The sequence below is a fragment of the Molothrus aeneus genome, chromosome Z, assembly GCF_037042795.1.
Source record: "Molothrus aeneus isolate 106 chromosome Z, BPBGC_Maene_1.0, whole genome shotgun sequence".
Classification (NCBI taxonomy): Eukaryota; Metazoa; Chordata; class Aves; order Passeriformes; family Icteridae; genus Molothrus; species Molothrus aeneus.
The window spans coordinates 33,934,424-33,954,371 of record NC_089680.1 but is presented as its reverse complement, the minus strand read 5'-3'; the positions used below and the strand labels follow the sequence as shown (position 1 = coordinate 33,954,371).

The window sequence follows — 19,948 nt, the reverse complement described above, 5'->3', positions numbered from 1 at the left end:
CCACGTGGCTTCCCTGACTGTTAGTGAGGTGAGTCATGTTTGAGGTTCTGCCTCTAGGGGCTGTTGATAGGTGGCCAAGCGCAGCCTGAAAATCACCCCTATCTTGAGATTTGCATGTCTGTGGCATTTATCTCACTGACTCTCGTGCATCCATCCATGGGATCACCTACATCTTGTTTCCTCTAGGAGCTGAAGTGCATGGATGGTGCCTTTTGACTTGATTTCATTAAAGAAAATACAATTTGGTACCATTTATGTGGTGGAATACTCATAGGGGAGGAACAGCATTACCAACTAGCCACAAGCTGTGGACTGCAGCTTCTCCTCTGTGGAGCCATGAAGAGGTAGCAGGATGCTTGAGGAGGGCTTAGGCCCTCCCTGCCCTGGTAGCATCTTCTAGATACTAGGTGCTGGTATTGTGACTGTGACTGGTACCTCTGTGGCAGTGATGGTCACTGAAGAGTGATTTGTTTTGATTATGGAGCAAATTAAATAGAAAAAAATAGGGACTTCGTGTATTTAAAAAAAAAATTAAATTCATGGAATTTGAATCAAATATGTTTCTAAAGTGCATAATGGGTAATAGTTAGAGGAATTTGTTGTACTTGGTGAGAGGGACAATAGTTTTCAGTAAATTTACTGGAAGATAGAAATTTCACAGAATAACAGAACATGCTGAGTTGGAAGAGACCCACAAGGATCATAAAGTCCAACTCGTGGCCCTGCACAGCACCATCGCCAGGAGTCACACCATGTGCCTGAGTCCATCGTCCAAACACATCTTGAACTGCATCAAGATTGGTGCTGTGATTACTTCCCTGAGGACCCTGTTCCAGTGCCTGACCTCTCCTGGGTGAAAAACTTTTTCCTGATACCCAATCTAAACCTCCCCTGTTTTGGCTTCAGGCCATTCCCTCAGGTCCTGTCGCTGCTCACCAGAGATGAGAGATCAGTGCCTGCCTCTTCTCTTCCCCTCATGAGGAAGTTGTTTTATCTGTCCAAGTGATGTTGATTGATATTAGAATCAAGTACTTCAAATTTGGGTTTGAAGAAGTTGATATGGTGTTACTTGAGATAGTAAACACCACTTCTGTATCTAAATTCTGTGAATTGTTCAGAGTTGTTATCACTTGGGGATGAAAGATGGTTCCACAGTGGATAGAGCTGACTCTTCTGCAGTACGTGTCTGAAAAGTCTTGTATTTGTGGGGTTCCCAGATGAAGGGAGGAATGATGAATCTGACTCCATGTTCTTAGAAGGCTAATTTATTATTTTAAGATACTGTATTATATTAAGAGTACTATACTAAACTATACTAAAGAATACAGAAAGGATAGAGACAGAAGGCTAGAAAGATACCACTGAAAACTTGTGACTCCTTCCAGAGTCCTGACACAGATTAACTGTGATTGGTCATTAAGTCAAAACAATTCATCTGGAACCAATGAAGCAACCACCTGTTGGATAAACAATCTCCAAACACATTCCAAAGCAGCAAAACACAGGAGAAACAAATCAGATAATTATTGTTTTCCTTTTTCTCTGAGGCTTCTCAGCTTCCCAGGAGAGAAATCCTGGGCAAGGGGATTTTTTCAGAAAATGATGGTGACAGAAAAGTACTACTGGAGTACTTGCTTTTCTCACTTCTCTCCTACCCCTTTCCCTGGAAGAAGCTCCAAGAAGTAGTAGCAATACCTCTTTTTGCATTCACCACCTTGAAATCACCTACATGGCTTCTGGTAAATGACAAATGATTTTGTCTTAAGGAGCCTAAAGAATTAAAAAATTTAAGCTGTCTCACACTTTATGTGAAGAAAAAACATATGCTACGACAGGAATTTCTTGTATCATATCATCAGATAATTGTTGCTCTGATTTTTAGTGTCACTAGTGTAAGATCTGTCATTTCCCTTGCAACTTCATTTTTATCACGAGTTGTTATGAAGCTTTCAGAAACAGTGTAAAAGTATTTGTGATCCATATGGGCTTCCATGAAAAGTAAGTGACCTGCAGCAGACAAGTGTCAATTTTGGTAGCCATTTCAGTAAACTCTCTGGCAGCTCTGGAGTGTTACAGCTTTGAAAGCTTGGAGTGTAAACCAAACTACTGTTTTAGTGAGACTAGAAACTGCCAGCACAGTTATTTTTTTTAGCAGGAGCTGGTGTGGTTCTTTAATTTTGCTTTTGTCTAACTTTAAAGTGGAATGGTGGTCTTTAAAAACTGATCTTTGCCATATAAGCTGCGCAGATAAAGAGGAAGAAGACAGCCTAATAAAAAACAAACATAGCAATTGTGCTTGGCTGCCATAGTCTCTAATCTTTATCTCTGTGCTTGAATTATTGCTTGAGGCCTTTATAAAGGGAAATGGATATGCTTTTTGTCTGCATGCAATCTGTTGTGCAGGGTTTCATGTCAGGATTTAGGAATATAGTGTGCAATGATGTTAAACTGCTTTATTACCAATGCACTTTAAATGAACCTGAATACCCTAGGGCTTTGGTATCTTAAAATAATTTTAATATCTTAACAGCTTTCATGATACTGATTAAATTAATCAAACTCATTCTGATGACAGAAAGTTCTTTATATTCTTTAGGGATTTTTTAAAAACTGTTTTAAAGAAACAACTGCAGATAGAGAACTAATTCCTAGAGTTGTTTCAAATGTTCAGTAATCTGAAGTTAGTACAGTGTTGCTTTTGTCATGTATTTACATCCCTTTTTAAACATATTGAAGTTTTGGGGTTTTTTAAAGATTTCTTTAATGCTTAAGAGTGGTTTGCCACTGTGGTTTGAAACTACAAGAGTCATAGTATCATTAAAAAAAAAAAGTGGTGCACAATAAATCCTTCTTTTAAAATGGTGAGCTGACATGTGCTCGGTAAGGGATAACTTCTATGCTCACACATTCCCTTCCAAATTTCTATTTAAGTCTTAATGTTTTTGAAAAAATATTCCTGGTTGATAAAGGGGGAAAAATATTTGGAGGCCTGTAATTTGAGAAAGTGCTTGATATTTAACATCACTATTACTGGTTCCTGTATTCCTTTATTCTTTCTTCTCTTTTGTTACTTTTAATACGAATTTAAGTGCTAGCTTAACAGTGGGTATCAGTTCATTGGAAAATAATTTGGAAAAATATCTTTGAAATTATTTTCAGTTCTGTCTCTGCTTCTGTTGTTACAAGATTTGCAACTCCTAAAATACAGTAGGTGGGAGTAAGTGAAGCAAGAGACAAGACTCCGGGCTTGCAAATTTGCAGAATATTCTTACACTGATGCGTGTTGCTCATTGCAGGTGTTAGAAAGGTGAATTGCACTTTGTATTTTACTCTCCCTTTCTTATGGCTGTTAAAAACAGTATTATTGAGTCATAGAGCAAAAGCAGTATTAACAATGAAAACAAACAAAACAAAATTTATTAGTTCATATAAAACAAAATAGTTCAATTCCTGTAGGGCTGAATACTAATAGAGGTAAATATATAGGGATTTTACCTCTGGGAATAGATCCCAAATAAATGAGTTTATTGAGCTTTGCAGGAGGGAATAATGTTATGAGCGACATACGAGAAGAAATAAAATCTATATTGTTGCAGTATATTGAATGAGACTTGCAAAACCCGAAAGATTACAGTTACTGGGAAGCTACTATACTGAACTGGCTGAAGTAAATTACAAAACTCTTTATATACAAGAAAACAAAACTCTTTGAATACAAGAAAAATTGAGAATGATGTACTGGGTCATCAGTACATCATAATGTGCTGATCATGACGATCAGGGAGAAGAGGACTGGAAAGCTGCAGAGGTAGAATAGAAACTGAAATTATTGTTGACACAGCTTCAGGGAAACTAGAGCCGAAATTGTTTCCCTGAGTTGCACAGTTTTAAGTAATCCAGCAACCACATGTTTTCAGTGACAAGCAAAGCATACTTTTCAAAGTAAAAGAAAAATTAAATCAGTGCTTTTGAGAATAAATCTATTATTGCATACTGTAGAAAATTGCTACGCAGCCACTAATTAATGTTTGTTCAATAAAAGAAATATACAGTGATTCCTGCAGACACCATACTACTATATTTTGGAAAAACCTCTTCAATATAATTGTTGCAACAGTATTGCTTTCCTTAATCTTCATTGCCAAGGAGGAACACTTCTGGAAAAACAGAGAGTAAGCTTGGAATCAAAATAGTATGTTGCCTGCTATTAGTCTAGCAAATCTCCCTTAGTAGTTCCTGTTGTGAAGTGCTAACGGTTTTGTTTAATAGAAAGACAAGATGAAAAATAGCATTTCATAACTGTGGTTATTAAACATAAGAATTCATGAGATAAAACAAACTCAGAGTAAAATAACTTGAATGCAATTTATGACCAATTCATCTTTTAATTTGAAAGGTCATATTTCCAACGGGTTATAAAGTTTTGGATAACATGGTCACTTTACACTATAATCAATATTTGCCTTTTTCTCTTCTGCTGTGTCCTAATTTCTCTCCTACTCCAGATTCCCCGTTCACTGCATGAACACATGCCCATAACAGTGCTTGCCACACTCTTTGTCTGGGAAGTAAACTGGATGTTTTTAAGTTTTGCTTGTGCCACAGAAAGTGTTAAACACAATCCTTGCACAGGTTGTTGAACTGCAGGATAAGCCCTGTCACAAAGCTGAGCTGCAGCTGCTTGTTTCACAGCCCTAGGTCAGATAGAGGGAAAAGAGGATTGTCTCAGAGGGATACTGGTGCCCTCTGGGTGCAGGGTCATTGGCCGTGTGCTAGATGGGGAAAGGATGTGATTGAGAGGAAAGTATGGTAGGTGGCATCAGCTCTGTTATTCTGGGGACAATAGACATTTGTTTAATACACGTGTATTTAAATGCCTCTTGCTGTAGCCTTAGGTTGCCTTCTTAAAGATTTCTAATGGTACACAGACTGGGACTTTAAAACTTGTTTTGAATCAGGAGAAAAAATGTTTAATTAAAAAGCTGCTTTTCTGTGGTGGCTGGTTGTCTTGATCTCCACAAACTTCAAAGGGCTGTCTATAGTCAGAGGGTTTTTCAGTTACATTGTCCACAGATTTTAGTTTGCTGTGTTCAGAGATGCTTAAAAAGAATCCAGAGCAGAAGGTGATGTGAAAGGATGGGAAATTAAATGAGCTTTTACCGTGGAGAGGGTTAACCTAGCAAATCACTTGGACTAGCAAAACAAACTGCCCTGACTTTCATGCCCTGCTGCTGCTCCTCACTTTGCCCCGAGATGGGCAGTGCAGTCCTGGGTTCTCAGGTACTGTGCAGCATTTGGAGATTGCTATCTCCCTTTCTACTTCTGAAAGATGCAAGAACATATTTCTGGGAAGAGATCATATTTTGGAGAGTACTGAAGCTAACTCAGTTGTTTTATACCATACTGATAAGCTCTACTGTTATATATAAAGAAAAAATACATTTTAGCTACCTGTAGTTTGAAGTTTTTATCTCACTTACTGTTATCTCATCAAGAACTTGAAAAAGACATCCTGATGGGCTAATTGTGTCTTAACTGTGGTAGGGCTGTTATCTACTAGGTGTATATTGATCTTACCCAAGCACAGGTAACATAATACGTACTAATTTAATTTTATAGAATCTTTAATCCGAGGATCCTAAAGCACTCTACATTAGGAAAATTACTTCGTGTTCTTCTGATCATGTATTGTCTACAGATTATGAAGAACTAAAACAAAAAAAAACCCATGTGATTTATGTATTTTTTCTTTAATGTTCTTGCTTTGATCAACTTTCCACCTCTGAGTCATCAGTCATCCAAATGTGCTCAGCAATTGTTGTTATTCCTGTATAATTAATCTATGGTTGATTTGAAATGAACTTGGGAACTCTCAGTCTGTTTTTTGCTTCAGAGATTCATCACTCTGCTAACACTAATTAGCAGAAAGATCAACAGCATTATGGACCATGAAAATCAAGCTGTTCTCTTATCCATAGGTTGGCATGTGCTGGCAGGACTTGGAAGAGGAGGTTTTCCCCGTTCATACAGAGGAGCAATTGGCAGTAGCAGAATTTTCACACACATTGGGCTGTATAAATTATCATTAATATTGTTGAAAATGGAGATTAGCTCATGAAGTCTCTAGTGTCAACTAGACTAGTTGACACCGTGTACCAATAGTGTCAACTATTTGGTACAAGTTGGTGAATGGGGAAAACTGAACTTGTACAATCACGTGACTTGTACCTTGAAACCTCTTTGGAAATGAGACCTTCCCATAACATGCAACTGCTTGTCATAGTGATAATATGATTAGTTTAATGGCAACATTTAAAAAAAGGGTTATTTCTATTAATGATGGCGTTTTGGTGTAGATACAAGGAAGTGTTCTGTATTTACTGTGTACATAATCAAAATTTCTTTCTGTTATGGAAGAAATTACACATATTTACACCAGGAATATATGAATAAATACATGATTACAGCACTCCATAAAGAACCTTATGATTTCAAAGCTGTCTCTGGGAATGCAGCTTGGTGGCCTCTGTTGGGCTGTCCCCAGCCCCAGAAGCTGGGGTGCTGTAGGATGTGGGGGTAAGAATGACTGCCAGTGCCAAAGCTCTATCAGATGTGCCTTTAATAGGAAATTTTACTTCCTGCATTTTCTTCCCTTCTCATATCAGAACAGAAGTATTTCAAAAGGGCTTTCATTGTGATGTGTCAGGACTGGATGTACCCTGTTTAGAAAGCCTTTCCAGCTGCAGCTGCCTGAGGGCTCTCCCCATCAGCAGCAGACGGGGAGCAGCAGCCCAACACGGGTGCTAACACCCAGACTGGGCTCTGGGCTGCAGAGGTGGGAAGGTTCAGCAGCCATGCGTGCCTGACACAAGTACAACATGCTTCATTCATTCACTGCCTACCCAGGGCATATCTGGCAGTCTTTTCCATGGCCTTCCTCAAAGGTTTCCTTAAAGCACTATGCCACGTGTTAAACTTACTCCAGAATTAGTAGATAGAGGCAATCTATTCTATAATTACATGGCTGAGGAAATGCAATGTGGGGGGTTTTTGTTTGTTTTTTTTTAATGCATTCAGTACAAAGCTGTCTTCTGCAGATGAAGTAAATATATTCTGCTGTAAAATAGGCATTTTTAGATGGTTCTTGGTGTGCTGGTGTTTGAGATGACATTAGGTTATGTTTGTCATTGTCACTTACCTTCATCATTTAAGGCTTCAATCAGCCTGCATACTAGAGTTGATTTTTACTTCCGTGTGTGCCTAGCAAGATAATTTCCATATTCTTTGACGTGTCTGGAGTCTGCACCATGTAATAGAATGAGATGAGAACAGAAGATATTGTATTCCTGTCTCATTATTTTGCCTTTAACTCCTTGATTGCTGCTTAATCGTGCTTGTATCATCGGAACATGAGAAGTTGATTGTTGTTGAGATCAAAGCAAACTGTAGCAGTAGAGTGCCTAATTAGCAGATATGTTTGCAAGCTGCCAGTTTTGAAGGAGGGAGAAAGAGAATTTAACCCTCTTTGTGACACTTATAAAAGCAGCTTGAAAATTGTTAAGAGTCATTTGTCATAGTGGAAAAACAAAAAGTGGAGAAAATTAATATTCATGTTAAATTTCTGAAGTTTGAGTTGTAGCTCCTTAAGAAGTACCCTAAGAGCTGTTGAATTAGCTGTTTCAAGTATGCTTAGCACTGAAACTGTAAAAGCATGGATGGAAGTCCAGTCCACATGCCTGGACTTAGCTATATGCTTGTATTTAATCATCTGATTAACTAAATTTGAGGTTTGTGAGACTGCAGTCCTGTTGTTGCTAGTACCTGAGCTCATTGGTGCAAAACTGACTGCAGCATATTTATAAATAAACTATAATTGCACATCAAGAACACATGATCTCTACTCCTAGAGGCTTGTCTTCCTGTTTTTTTCCCTGTGGTCTCTCTCTAGTGGATGTTGTAAAGCAAATGATTTTACCACATACTTGCTTTATCCAAGTTGGTTGCTTTAGCAGAAATTGAATGCACAGATAGAGAAATATTTGAGAAGAGGGAAAAAACACTTCCTCTACTTAATCCTTAGAATGAAGGTTGACACTTGAGTGGAAAAATTTATAGATGTTTTCCAGTGAAAATAGGAGCAGGATTTTCTATTGGGGAACTCTACCTTTTGAGAAATTACTCTAAGAGTGTAGGGATTTAATTATGGGGCATAACAACATATACATGAGACAAAAGAAGGGGTCGCAGTGGGTACTGCAGAGAAAATAGCATGTTAACACATCATTTCATGCTTGTTTTAATGTCAGTTTTGGGTTGCTGGGTATGTTCTTCATAGTGCAATGGGAGATACTTATTTCGTACCATAAATTCTGTCAGCAAAACCCCAGATGTTGAACTGGTGGAGAGTCGTGAGCCAAGGGTACTGGCCACTGATTGAAGCAGTTGTTCACATAATGTTTGAATTGAGCAATAGTGAATTTTTGAGATCCTTTGTGTTCTAGGCACGGTTTTGTTGTAGGTCTGCCAGTATCAGTTATCTCTGACCTCTTGGTGTGCAGGATTCTTGTTTTGCAAAATATGCTATATGTTGAAAGGAACTCTGTCACATTATCACTTGAATGTAGTTTAGTGTGCTTTTTGTAGTATCGTGTGAGCAGTGTGAATCTTAACTGTGTGTTTTTCTTATTGTTATCAAAGTTACAGAACTGGACCTTGAAATTTTTCTAGAGCAGGTGTAAGCTGTAACATAGGATGAAAGGGATGCAGTAATACCTGTAGATTATATTTGTGTTATAGAATGGACTGGCAGTTTATAAGTTTTGGAACTGCATGTTAGAATTATGGGAAGAGAACCTATTTGTTTTTAAGATAAAGAAAAGGAAGCAGTAGAGTGTTCTATCTCTGAGCTCACTGATAAATATTACCAACTAATTATTTTGCTAAGTTGTATTTCAGTAGAGCTGTGAGGTAAGGAAGTAGTGTCATGAATGACAACTTCAATCTGTAGGGTGTTTTGTCATGTAGTTAGTGTTGTCATTGGTTGGCTAACAGTGCTATTGAGTTAGGTGTGTTTGGTATGGAAAACTTAAAAAACCCAACCAAACAAACCAAACTGAAAACCCCAAACCTATCCTTATCCTCCAAATCTAATTAGAAGTTAAGGAGATTTGCTACTGATCTCAAATGCATTTTAAATATTATATTGCTGTCACAGTTCTTCCATAATAATTTGCAAATAGTCAATATAACTTCAGTGAGTATCTGTTAGCAAGGGAACTCTGAGTAATTTCCTGATCAGCAAAATTTTGTACTGTCTTTTAAATGATTTTCAGTGAGAGAATTTTGTTCCAAGCATGGATTCTGCATGCCTTTGTACTTAATGGAGGCTTCATTTTTTATATATATATTTTTATATATATATATATATATATATACATTTTTTAGATCTAAACAGATCTAAACCTTCATCCTACTAGTTTGTGGTCCAAAACTTGATATGTCCTTTTCCAGTTCCAATTCTGCCAATATTGGTGAAATTTTAAGGTAGATCTGCTGCAGTTTTTTTGTGGGTTTTTTTACAGTTCATAATCTCACCCCAAATTTTTGCCTTTGGTAGGCCATGTTTATTTTTCCTGCATTGTCAGCCAGAATCGTAGAACTATACAATATCCTGAGTTGGAACAGACCCACAGGGATCAATGAGTCCAGCTCCTGGCTCTGCTCTGGACAACCCAAAGAATCCTACCACGTGCCTGAGGGTGCCACTGCTTCATCTAATTTTAGAAAGTGAAACAAATACAGAGTATTTTAGGAGATTTATAGTACATCAAAAAGTAAAAGAACTATAGTGAGCGTAATAGGATTTTTTGCAAAGGCTTCTTCTACAGTAACAAAAGAATTTGTAATTGAGTCAGTTGTAATTATGGGCTTACCTGAATAATGTTATGTTTAGGAGACAAATTGGCTGAAATGAAAATTTCACCTCTTCCATTAGACTGGGAAAGTGGCATTGTTCATTAACTTCAACCATGTGTAGTTGAGTAATATGCAAAACATACTCCTTTAAGTTCTGGGCAGTAAATGAGACATTATTAAAATGATAATTTCTTGGTTTTTTTGCTTGTTGGAGATTTGAAATTTAAGTAAAATTTGCTGATGTAGCTACAATAGAATAAGGCAAAATACTGTAAAGTTTCCTAGTGATGACTTCAAATCCATCCACTCTTTTCTGGTTAACAGCTAATGGGAATGATGGCTTTAATTCCACCTCTCCTCCCTGCCCCCCCTAAAATTTGCAGTGTCCCCATCATTTTCTACAGCTGGGATATCTGCAGGAGTTCAATTTGAGGCAGTAAAGCTAAGTGTCCTAACTTGAACCTTGAAGGTGGGAGGCTCTGCCTTTCACCTGGTAGGTGTCTGAACCTGGAGTGAGGCTTCACTTATTTGTGGCGGTAAAAGTGGTGGTACATTGCTGCCAGCTTTGCTCTTCACTTCCTGCTGTACAGGCAATTTGTGAGTGGCAGGGGTGTTATCAAAAATTTGATAAATAAAATACAGAAGTTATTAACACCAATGTAGCATTAAGAAGCAAACATTCTTTATTTGTCCAGATGCACAGGGGAGTAGCTTTTCCCCAAGCCATGCAGTCTGAGTACAGGGAAGTTCCTATTTATATACTGTATTTTACATACATATTGATTGATTGTCCCAGAATATGATAATAATTTCCCTGAAATCATTAACGTGTTTTCCTTCCCCTTTATACTCCTGTTCTTCTGTCCTGATGGTCTCTCTGGTGGTCCCTGGTGGTCGTAGATCCCGATGTTCCAGTCCACCTGTCAGAGTTCGCAGGGCACAGGCGCTGGTGAACTTGAAATTCTCCTTCTTACACAATAGACATTCTGCAGTTCCATAGGCCAGTAGTTTTTGGAGAAGAAGCATTTTGTTAGCTCACCAGGTGTAGGGAATTTATCATCTGGTAACAGTGGCTGCTTTGGCTATGTAGGGACTCCTATTGTTTCTCTGGTGACCTGGTGGCGGGTGGTGGCTTCAGTTTTCTGTTCACATCAAGACCTGTCAATGAACCCAGCTCTTCTGGGGTTTTTTTGTGTTTGAAAATATGCCAGGGGTAAGAAGAGGGAGCAGTACCCATCTTTTTTTCTTTTCAGAACATTTCTATGATCAAGAGCACTCTGTAGAATCCAGTTTTCTCTTCTACTGTGGCTTGTTGCTGCTGCTCTGAGGTAGCTCATGCTCCTAAGGCTCCCCAAAAAGAGGTGTGGAGTGAGCAACCCACTTGAAACTGTGCTTGGCAAGTCTAACTTGTCGAGAGCATAGGTTCTTTAGATAAGATCAGTTATATTTTAAAGTAAACCAGTGAGGGAGAAGTAACTAGCTTTCTGTATTTTTTTTTTATATTCTGCACTAACATAATAAATACCTATAGTGGATTTAACAAGACAATTAATTGAAGTAAGTATTTCTTGGCCCTTGCCTTAAAGATGTCCAGATGGCAAGAGGCTATTTTGAAGACTGCTATTTCACAGCAGCTAACACAAACACATTGATGCTAGCTTCTGGTAGGTCTGTGGTACACTGTAATCATATGCACAGCTTTGCTTTGGACTAATTGTGTTTGTAGCTCCTGTCAGCCCTAATTCAGATTCTTCCATTTTAGCAAAGTGCATACCTGTCTTATGTTGGCAGTAGCGTAATAGGAAACTGCTTCTACTATTTTAACAAAAAATATTTGTAGTAAAAACTTTCAAGATGCTTCCTCTGTATTTATTTTTGCGTTTTGACTAGTTACAAATCAGACTTTCTAGCAGTGCAATCTAAACTATCCTAAGTACTTGCGTAAAAGTAAAATCTTACTTGGATGCCAAAACATTTTCTTAATATTATGCAATTGCCTAATTATCAGAGACGAAGTTATTTTTAAATTCTAACTGAAAATGGAAGATTTGTAGGTATTAGATTTGAGCTCATTTAGTAATTCTCAGCTGTTTTATGATATGCATTTGAGAGGGACAGAGGAAGGAAAGTAGAACTTCAGCTGTAGGAAAAATTTTTTTGTTTAGAATAAAGCGAAGCCTGCCTTTTGTGACTGATTTTTGTGAAAGTGTATGTGGTTTTAGTCTCTTTGTGCTTATACAAGTAGTTTTTTCCTTATACAATATGTCATATAATGAATAGGTGCTTGCTGAACCTAATAGAAGTAAGAATTAATGATGATTCTATTTGGACCTTCAACAAATACTCATTACAAATGAATCTAGATATACAAGAGGCATGTTCAAGGGGGGGATGCCACTGAACTGCAGTGATGTCTTACCTATGTTCACCAACGATGATGTAATACTATTAAATAATGCAAAATTATTGCCATTACATAGTCAACTTAAATCACCCTTCATCAAAATGTCTTTTGATGAATGTGCTGGACTAACAAGGATTGCATTCAGATATGGGAAGTGATGATGTTAGTTCCTGTGTAGCTACTTTAGGGCTGTCCTGATAGTCCTGAAAGGGAGACAAAGATACCAGCAAAACTTCTGCAGAGGAAGTGGAGGAAGTCAACAATGACCATTTTGGAAATGAAGAGGACAGAAATAGGGGACCTCTATCAGTGGATGACTCAATATCAATAGCTTATGAAAGTAGTATGAAATTACTGCCAGTGTATCAGTGGTCTGGATGCTGGCAGTGTTCTATGCTGTATATGGGCCAGAATACTGAATTAAGATGGAAGGGTTGCGGTGGAGTTGAAGCCTTCCTCTCAGTCCCTCATGAATTCCTCATGAATCAGTTCACTTAAAAAGGAAAACAGCTGCTTGGAGAATTAGGCTTGAAGGCAGACATGAATGCAGTGTGAAAATAATAATGTATTTCAGGTCAAATTTTTGTGTAATACTGGCATTGAAATCACTTAATAAGGGGAAGTGTGGATATGTATAAAATCAAGGGTTGTCAAAGAAAATGTAAAAGCAGTAAAATGCATACAATTATGAATGAAACTACAGCAAAAAAAGTGTAGGAGTGCTATAAAGTCAGGGGAAAGGGGGAGTGGACAGTATGAGAGGATTTTAAACTTTTTTTTTATTATTGTTGGAGGAGTTGAAGGAGAGTTGAAGATTAACTCACTTTGGGCAGGGACTGTTTTATCATGTAATGGTTAAATGCAGTAGGTTAGCTCTGTTCTCAGATAAGAAATTTATCTGTTACCATCTTTTTGTCTAAGGCCTGGCTAATTTTGACCCTTTAGAAAGCATATTTCTTGTATGCCATTTCTGTGTTTAAAGGCCTGTGTACTATGAAAAGAAGAATTGGGAGTTCTAGACAGTCTGCTTTCCTTAATTCCAGTATTTTGTGAAAACTGTGGTACCTTCAAGGCTCCTTGAGGGGGAGGGATAATTCCAGCATCATACATGCTCACGATTTCACTGGTAATTTTGACAGTGTTTACTGCCTAATTTATATTTTCAACAGACACACCCCCAACATTATTTTAAATATTTCTTGATGCTAATCATGCAGGAAAATAATGAACTATTAAGTGAATTCTTGCAGTGGAGATACTGACTGTAGAGCGCTGAGTAAATCCACTCTGCTTTCTTGTGAGTCAGGCAAAATATTACAGTTCAAGGAAGGCTTAGTACAAGATTCTGTGGTTGTGTAGGATTGCATCTCCTCTAGCCTCTGTATCAAGATATCTTAGACTTTCTTTCAGATGTCTGAGCAAGATAAAAACAGGGTAAAATACAGATCACTGTAAAGGAAAAATAGTAAAGGTGGCTTTTAGAATGCCCTGCCCTGATAAGATACAGACAATATTAGCTCTCCATATTTTGGATCTGGTGCACATTTACACAAAAACTAAGTACAAGCATTAATAATAACACTTATTTCTCATATATCTTTCTCCTTCTAGACTAAATTGTATTGTTATTTAAACCTTTTTGGCTTGTTTTGACTTAAGCCAATGTTAATTTGTGTACTAAATGCAAATGATTGCCTGCCATCTTCTTTCTTGGGAAGCTCAAGTGGGATTCATATGAAATGAAAATTACTGCAGTCTGGGAAGGGCCTAGTGTCCTAGTTCCCCCTGTGTCCTAGTTCTGGCCAGGACAGAGTTAATTTTCTTTGCGGTACGGAGTGTGGTGGTATGTGCTGTAGTCCTGGCTGCCAGGGCAGCTGAGCTTGCTGGATTGCTGAGCCCAAGAGTTCTGGGCTGCCATGTGCTGAGTGGGCAAGGCCGAGACCCAAATGTTTCTCATTACCTCCTATCTCATTGCTGGGGAGGTAAGGGAAAGGGTCTCTTTCTCTTGCTAGCAAGAAGAACAGGGTTTCTTTCTGATCCTGGAGAAAGTGTGGTGGGCAGAGGGTCTGTCTGCCATTGGTTTCTCTTGTCCTGGACTCGCTGAGCATTTTTGCATGTAAATAACCCTCTCTTTGTTTACATTTTTGTCTTCAGTGTTGTTGCTGTTGCTGTTCATTTTCTTGTCTCATTGCTGTTTCCATTAAAAGTCCTTACCTCAATCCTTGATCTCTGCCTTTTGTGTGTCCCACTAGAGGGGATGGGAGCAGCTTACAGTTTCCTTTTTTTACTGGGAAAACTAAGCTTGGGAATACTATTCCTAAACCACAGCACCCTATGAGAAAGTCACTTGTTGACCAAAGACTGATGATGTTCCCCAGTTTTAGAAGAAACTTTAATAGAATGAACCTTTTCTTGAAAGGATCAGGCAAAGACCTACTGCTTTTCAAATACTGATTTCTGTGAGGATAAAATGCCCTAATATTACGCTACAGTGATGAAGTTGAAAATTATTTAAGATAATTTTCCTTATGGCTTCTAGAGGGGATTAATATAGAGTTTCTGAAGGAGTTATGCATATTGTATGTCTACTTGACAAAGTAGGTATTGCTGAAGCATTTTGATGATGGCTTGTTTGGAGCTGTCTGGATGTTGCTGGAAGTCTGGAAACCTATAGATCGCACACTTTCACCCCTCTCTGAGAACTTCATCTTACCAGTGTCTGATAAGTAGAGTAAAAAAGGAAGGAAAGAAAAGGCATAGACCTCTTTTTATGTAGAAAGCATTAAAGAAGTAAAACATACCTATTTAAATGGAAGGTTTGTATAACTTAGTTTTTTTGCAGTCACTTCCTAATTCTCTTTTTTCTGTCCAGATGAGAAGGAATTAACCTTTTGAGGTGATAGATATAAAGCTCTCTCTGACTGCATATGTCACTGGTATATTTGAGGATTGACATAAATGGAATATCAAAGATGTGTATATTGCAATCAATGTCTTAAGCTCTTTATGGCACCATTTTACTTGAGCATGATAGGAGCCTATGCAAAAAGGTAACCAAAATTTTTTATAAAGAAGCAGAGAGAGCAGATGGAAGGTTAATTCAGGTTTTCCAGTTCTGGGAAATGTTACGTTAGATAAATGGGCAAGAAACTGCAGCTTCGTTGTATATTTTTCTTCTAGACTCAGGCAGGCTGTTAGCAAATTGGGTGCAAAAATGTTTATGGGTTCCGCTTTACCAGTGTAACAAAGAGCAATAGCACATTTGGAAGACTGATTGGAAAGTGTTAAAAGGCTATCCTGTGCTGCTGCTTGGGAACTTCTAGCTTCCAAAAAGAGTCCCAGAGATCTCAACAACTCTCTGTGGATCTACTGTTAAAATAAAACGATGAAGCTGAGGCTTTTGATTTCTTGGCAAACCTGTGCCGATTTACCAGGGTACACATCCTATGTCAGTGGTCAGGCGCATAGATGACAAGATTAATGAGGTGGGGTTTAATGATTTCAGGAAACAAATGTTTAGCCCATGTGGTTTGGAGATGTTTTTCATTTGATTTGTTCAGTCAAGATGTTGCACTGTGTTTTTAAACTGAGATTGATTAAAAATAAGATTCTGAATTGTTGCTTTGCATCAGCTTGTTGGTCTTCCAAGAGAAGACAGTTGCTTTAGTAATGTGATTGTCTCACTTTTGCATAGTTTGCAGATATAAGTAAGAACTTAAGGTGGACATATTGCCAAGACCAGTATATCGCTTGTTTCTTGCCAGTGGCTGAAAGTAAGCAGAAATTAACAGTTTTGATACATGCGTGTCATCTTAGTTCCTTGAATATTCTCCCTGCTGCTAGTTTGTAGCTTGGGCTTCATGAGCTGGAGATGTGTTCTGCCTCATTAGTACCTGTAGGGAGACAATTCTGAGTGGTGTCGCTCTGTGATGGGGAGTGTGGCCCTGTGACCTGTGTGGCCCTAGGCTCGTGGTTTCCTGCCCGCAGCCAAGTGACGCCTCTGAGCAGAGAGCACGGGCACTCCTAAGGAATGGCTGGCCTGCACCTTGGTCATGTCCCCTTACTTGGGACACTGGATGAAGATCCTTGGCAATTGAGTGGTACGAATTAGGTAGCTTATGACGAATCTGGAATAGAAGCAGAATAGTCCTCACGCACAAAATTGTGTAATCGTCCACGTGGTAAGTGTCTTATTCCAATAAATCTCACTCCGTCCCTCAGACTCAGAAGCTTATTCCTTCAAGGGGAAAAAGAGGAATATTTCTTAATATATTTTTCTTGTTTTCATTTTTGACTAGCTTTCAGAGGTTAAGTTTCAGAACTAGCACTCTAGATGTTTGCATCTCTTGTTGCTTTAAATATGTTTCTATGTAGGAAAAAGATACAATTTTGAGAACAGAGAACTGTATCTAGTGGAAGGATGATGTGAAGGACTAGCAAGTGAATGGCAGGAATTCTGTTGGAATCAGCTCTGGTCAGGGCTGCAGTGGATGATGTTTCCCAGAGGAAAGAGTGTTACAGTAAACCATCCATTGCATTGCCTCAACTGCAACATCTCGTATTTTAACTCACTCTTTCTGAACTTGACAGGCAAATATTTGCTTCCCAATGCAACTGGACAGCAGCTGTGGCAACCTATAGAAACCACTAATCTTGTTCGGATGCGCTACCAAACATTTGGACAGTCAGCACCCTCACTCACTGCTAGTTTGGTGAGTAACTTTTTTTCAATGTAGAAATGTACCAAAAAAATTTTATCTCTGTGTCTCTTGGTGGGAGGGTGGGGATCAAACCAAAGTCTATTTCCATACCAATCTCTCCTCCTTACACTGCATTTTTGAAGTACTTAATGCTTGCCTACACACAACATTACTTAATATGTTGAGTGTGGCTGAATAACATTTATGGTAGCAGTAACTCTGAATTGGGTTACTGGGTTTTGCATAAGCTGAGCTGAATGTTGCATTAATATAGCTGCTTGCATTTAAATGGTTTCTTTTCTTAAAAAAAAGGGCATTCTTTTCTATCAATGTCTCTTTCCACTTCTGAAAGTACTTAGTCCTCATGAGGACACAGATGTGTGAAGCAAGAGTTTAATGAAGTCTTTTGGATAAAAGTATAAGGGAAGAGAAAGGGGCAGAGATGCATCATACACTTGACCTTTCAGCTTTTTGGTTTCAAGCATCTGTTTCATGCTTTGTGTTTCTGTGTATTAATATCTTAAGAAGTGTTGGAATTTAATGCAGGGCTCTGTGTACTAGCCTATACTTTTCTTCAAAGAGTTGTGATAATATGTTGCTCATATAAAGAAAGAAAAAAAAAATTAATGCTTTGCCTCCCCCATCTCTTCCCTTTAGCTGGTCATTAAAACTTTGTTGATCCATATCTACTTTCAAGGAGAAGCTTATCTTATGATTTGTTTTGGATTTTTTTTGAACACAATATTCAGGTTGAAGGCAGCTATGGTCAGCCAATGTTGAAGAGATACCATCATGACTCTTTTTCATATGATATTGATAGGTAGATGGCTGTTTTCTCCATGATCTGTCTGAAGTAGTATTTCACTTCAAATGCAACAAATCTTCACTTATAAATCTAATCTTGTCTTCTGCCTGGTGGTGGTGCTGTTTATGGCTCTTTAGGGCAGATATGGCCTAAAGACTTTTTGGACTCCACACTAACTGCAAACACTTAATTCTATTGGAAGTTCTGTGCTTTGAATCCTAATATTTTCCAGGGAATTAAATGTCAACCTGTGAATTTTGTTAATTGTGAATTTTGTGAATGAAGTATTTGGATTATGTGTAATTGAAATGAAAAAGAAGGTAGATGAATGGTCAGAAATGAATTTAAATTGCATTAAACCCACATTTTTTCTTCTTTTCTGTATTTGGGAATAAAAAAAATATTTCTTCCACATTAACTGAATTTAAAAAGGGCTGTGTTGCTGTTTGATGGTCTGTTTCTATCTGCACAACTATTAGGGGGCATGCTGCTAGAAATATTGTGTTTTTGTTGTGCTGTGATGCTTAAACTAGAGGAAGAGGAAGATGCAGCACCATTTTGACAATAATGACTTTTTTTTTTTTTTACTTTAAATGGTCATAAAGCAGTAGACTGATGAAAAATTCAGTGAGCCTTCCTTCCTTAAGGCCCTTTAACTCATCACCTATATAGTTTTATGGCATGTCTGTCTGCCACAGACTTCTTCCTTCCTGTCTCTCCACATCTTTTATCTGTGCCTGACTGCAGTTTCTTTCATGCTGATGCAAAAGCAGGCAAGAACCATCTAAGCAGATCTGAGCAGATTGTGCACAGGGTGGAGGTGCAGGTTTCTCAGAAGTGTTTATTTCTTATCTGGAACTGCTGATCAGACCTGCCTCCTAAGGAGGTTAATGTTAGTGTCACATTGGCAGAGCTCTTCTCAAGCCTCCTTTGACAAATACTTTGCTGTCAGGCTTTTGAAGGACTTTGGTCTTTGCTTAAAAGGGGCCATAAGTTAGGGCCCTCCTTGCATACTTTTCTTTTCCCCTTGATTCCATGATTTGGTAGAGTTGAATTTGGGAGGCCTATTGTTAGATTCTTGTAATTGGAGCTTTTACTTTTAATCATGCTTAGGAGAGAGTTTACTCTTATGTAAAAGTGATTTTTATGAAGAATTTTCATGTAGCTGGTCACAGTCTGAGTTGAAATTACTTTAAATGTATTGCCTTGCTCATCTGAAAAATAATGAACCTGTTATTAGTTCTTTTACCAGAACTGGTCATTCTCACTTGGGTTGATACTCAGCTGGTATGGATCTGACTGAATAGTGATTATGAGCTGATACAGACAAGAATGACAAGTAACAGGTCAAAGAGACATGCTAGTGCTTAGTGCAATTGCAAACAGGGTACAAAAAGCGTAAATTTTTTTTCTTGTTCTGTCAATAATTTATTAAAAATTCACAAAATCTCTCACTGGTTCACAGGTGTAAAACCTTTCTGTGGGAAATTATAGATTATTTTTTACAGAATATTGATTAAAAATGGGCTGCAGGTTGTTGCTTTAGGTACAGTTCAATAGCTATGCATGATTCACTCCTGTAGTATTGGCAGTTGGACTATAAATTAAAAATACAGTTTCTCTATAGACCCACAGAGCTGGTTTAAAGATGTATAGGAGAAGGCTGATTTTGTGATGAGTGGGTAGTGTATGGGATTTGATGTGGACCCAGAATCACAGAATAATCTGAGTTGGAAGGGACCCAAAAGGATCATAAAGTCTAGCCCTTGGCCCTGCAGAGAACAGTCCCATAAATCACACCATGTGCCTGAGACCATTGTCCAAATGCTTCTTGAACTCTGTTGGGCTGGTGCTGTCACCACTTCCCTGGGGAGCCTGTTCCAGTGCCCAGCCATTCTCTGGGTGAAGAAACTTTTGCTAATGTCCAATTGAAACCTCCCCTGTTACAACTCTAGGGTTCTGTCACTGGCACCAGAGATAAGAGATCAGTGCCTGTCCCTCCTCTTCCCCTCATGAGGAAGTTGTGACTGCAGTGAGGCCTCCCCACAGTTCAGAGGCAGCTCAGTCAGAGTTATGCTACTCTTCAATTTCTGTCATGAGCATTTTGAACTGTCCATGACAGAC

The 19,948-nt window shown here is 38.3% G+C and overlaps 1 protein-coding gene across 1 annotated transcript in view; it reads left to right on the top strand.

The window, feature by feature from the left end:
* Positions 1 to 17,843, top strand: part of LOC136569366 (microtubule-associated serine/threonine-protein kinase 4-like) — an 81,431-nt gene extending 63,588 nt beyond the window's left edge. The window contains exons 3-4 of the mRNA XM_066569761.1: positions 16,910 to 17,031; positions 17,769 to 17,843. Of these exons, the coding sequence (XP_066425858.1) occupies positions 16,910 to 17,031; positions 17,769 to 17,843 (197 nt within the window). The remainder of the gene's footprint in view (positions 1 to 16,909; positions 17,032 to 17,768) is intronic.
* Positions 17,844 to 19,948: the final 2,105 nt, after the last annotated feature.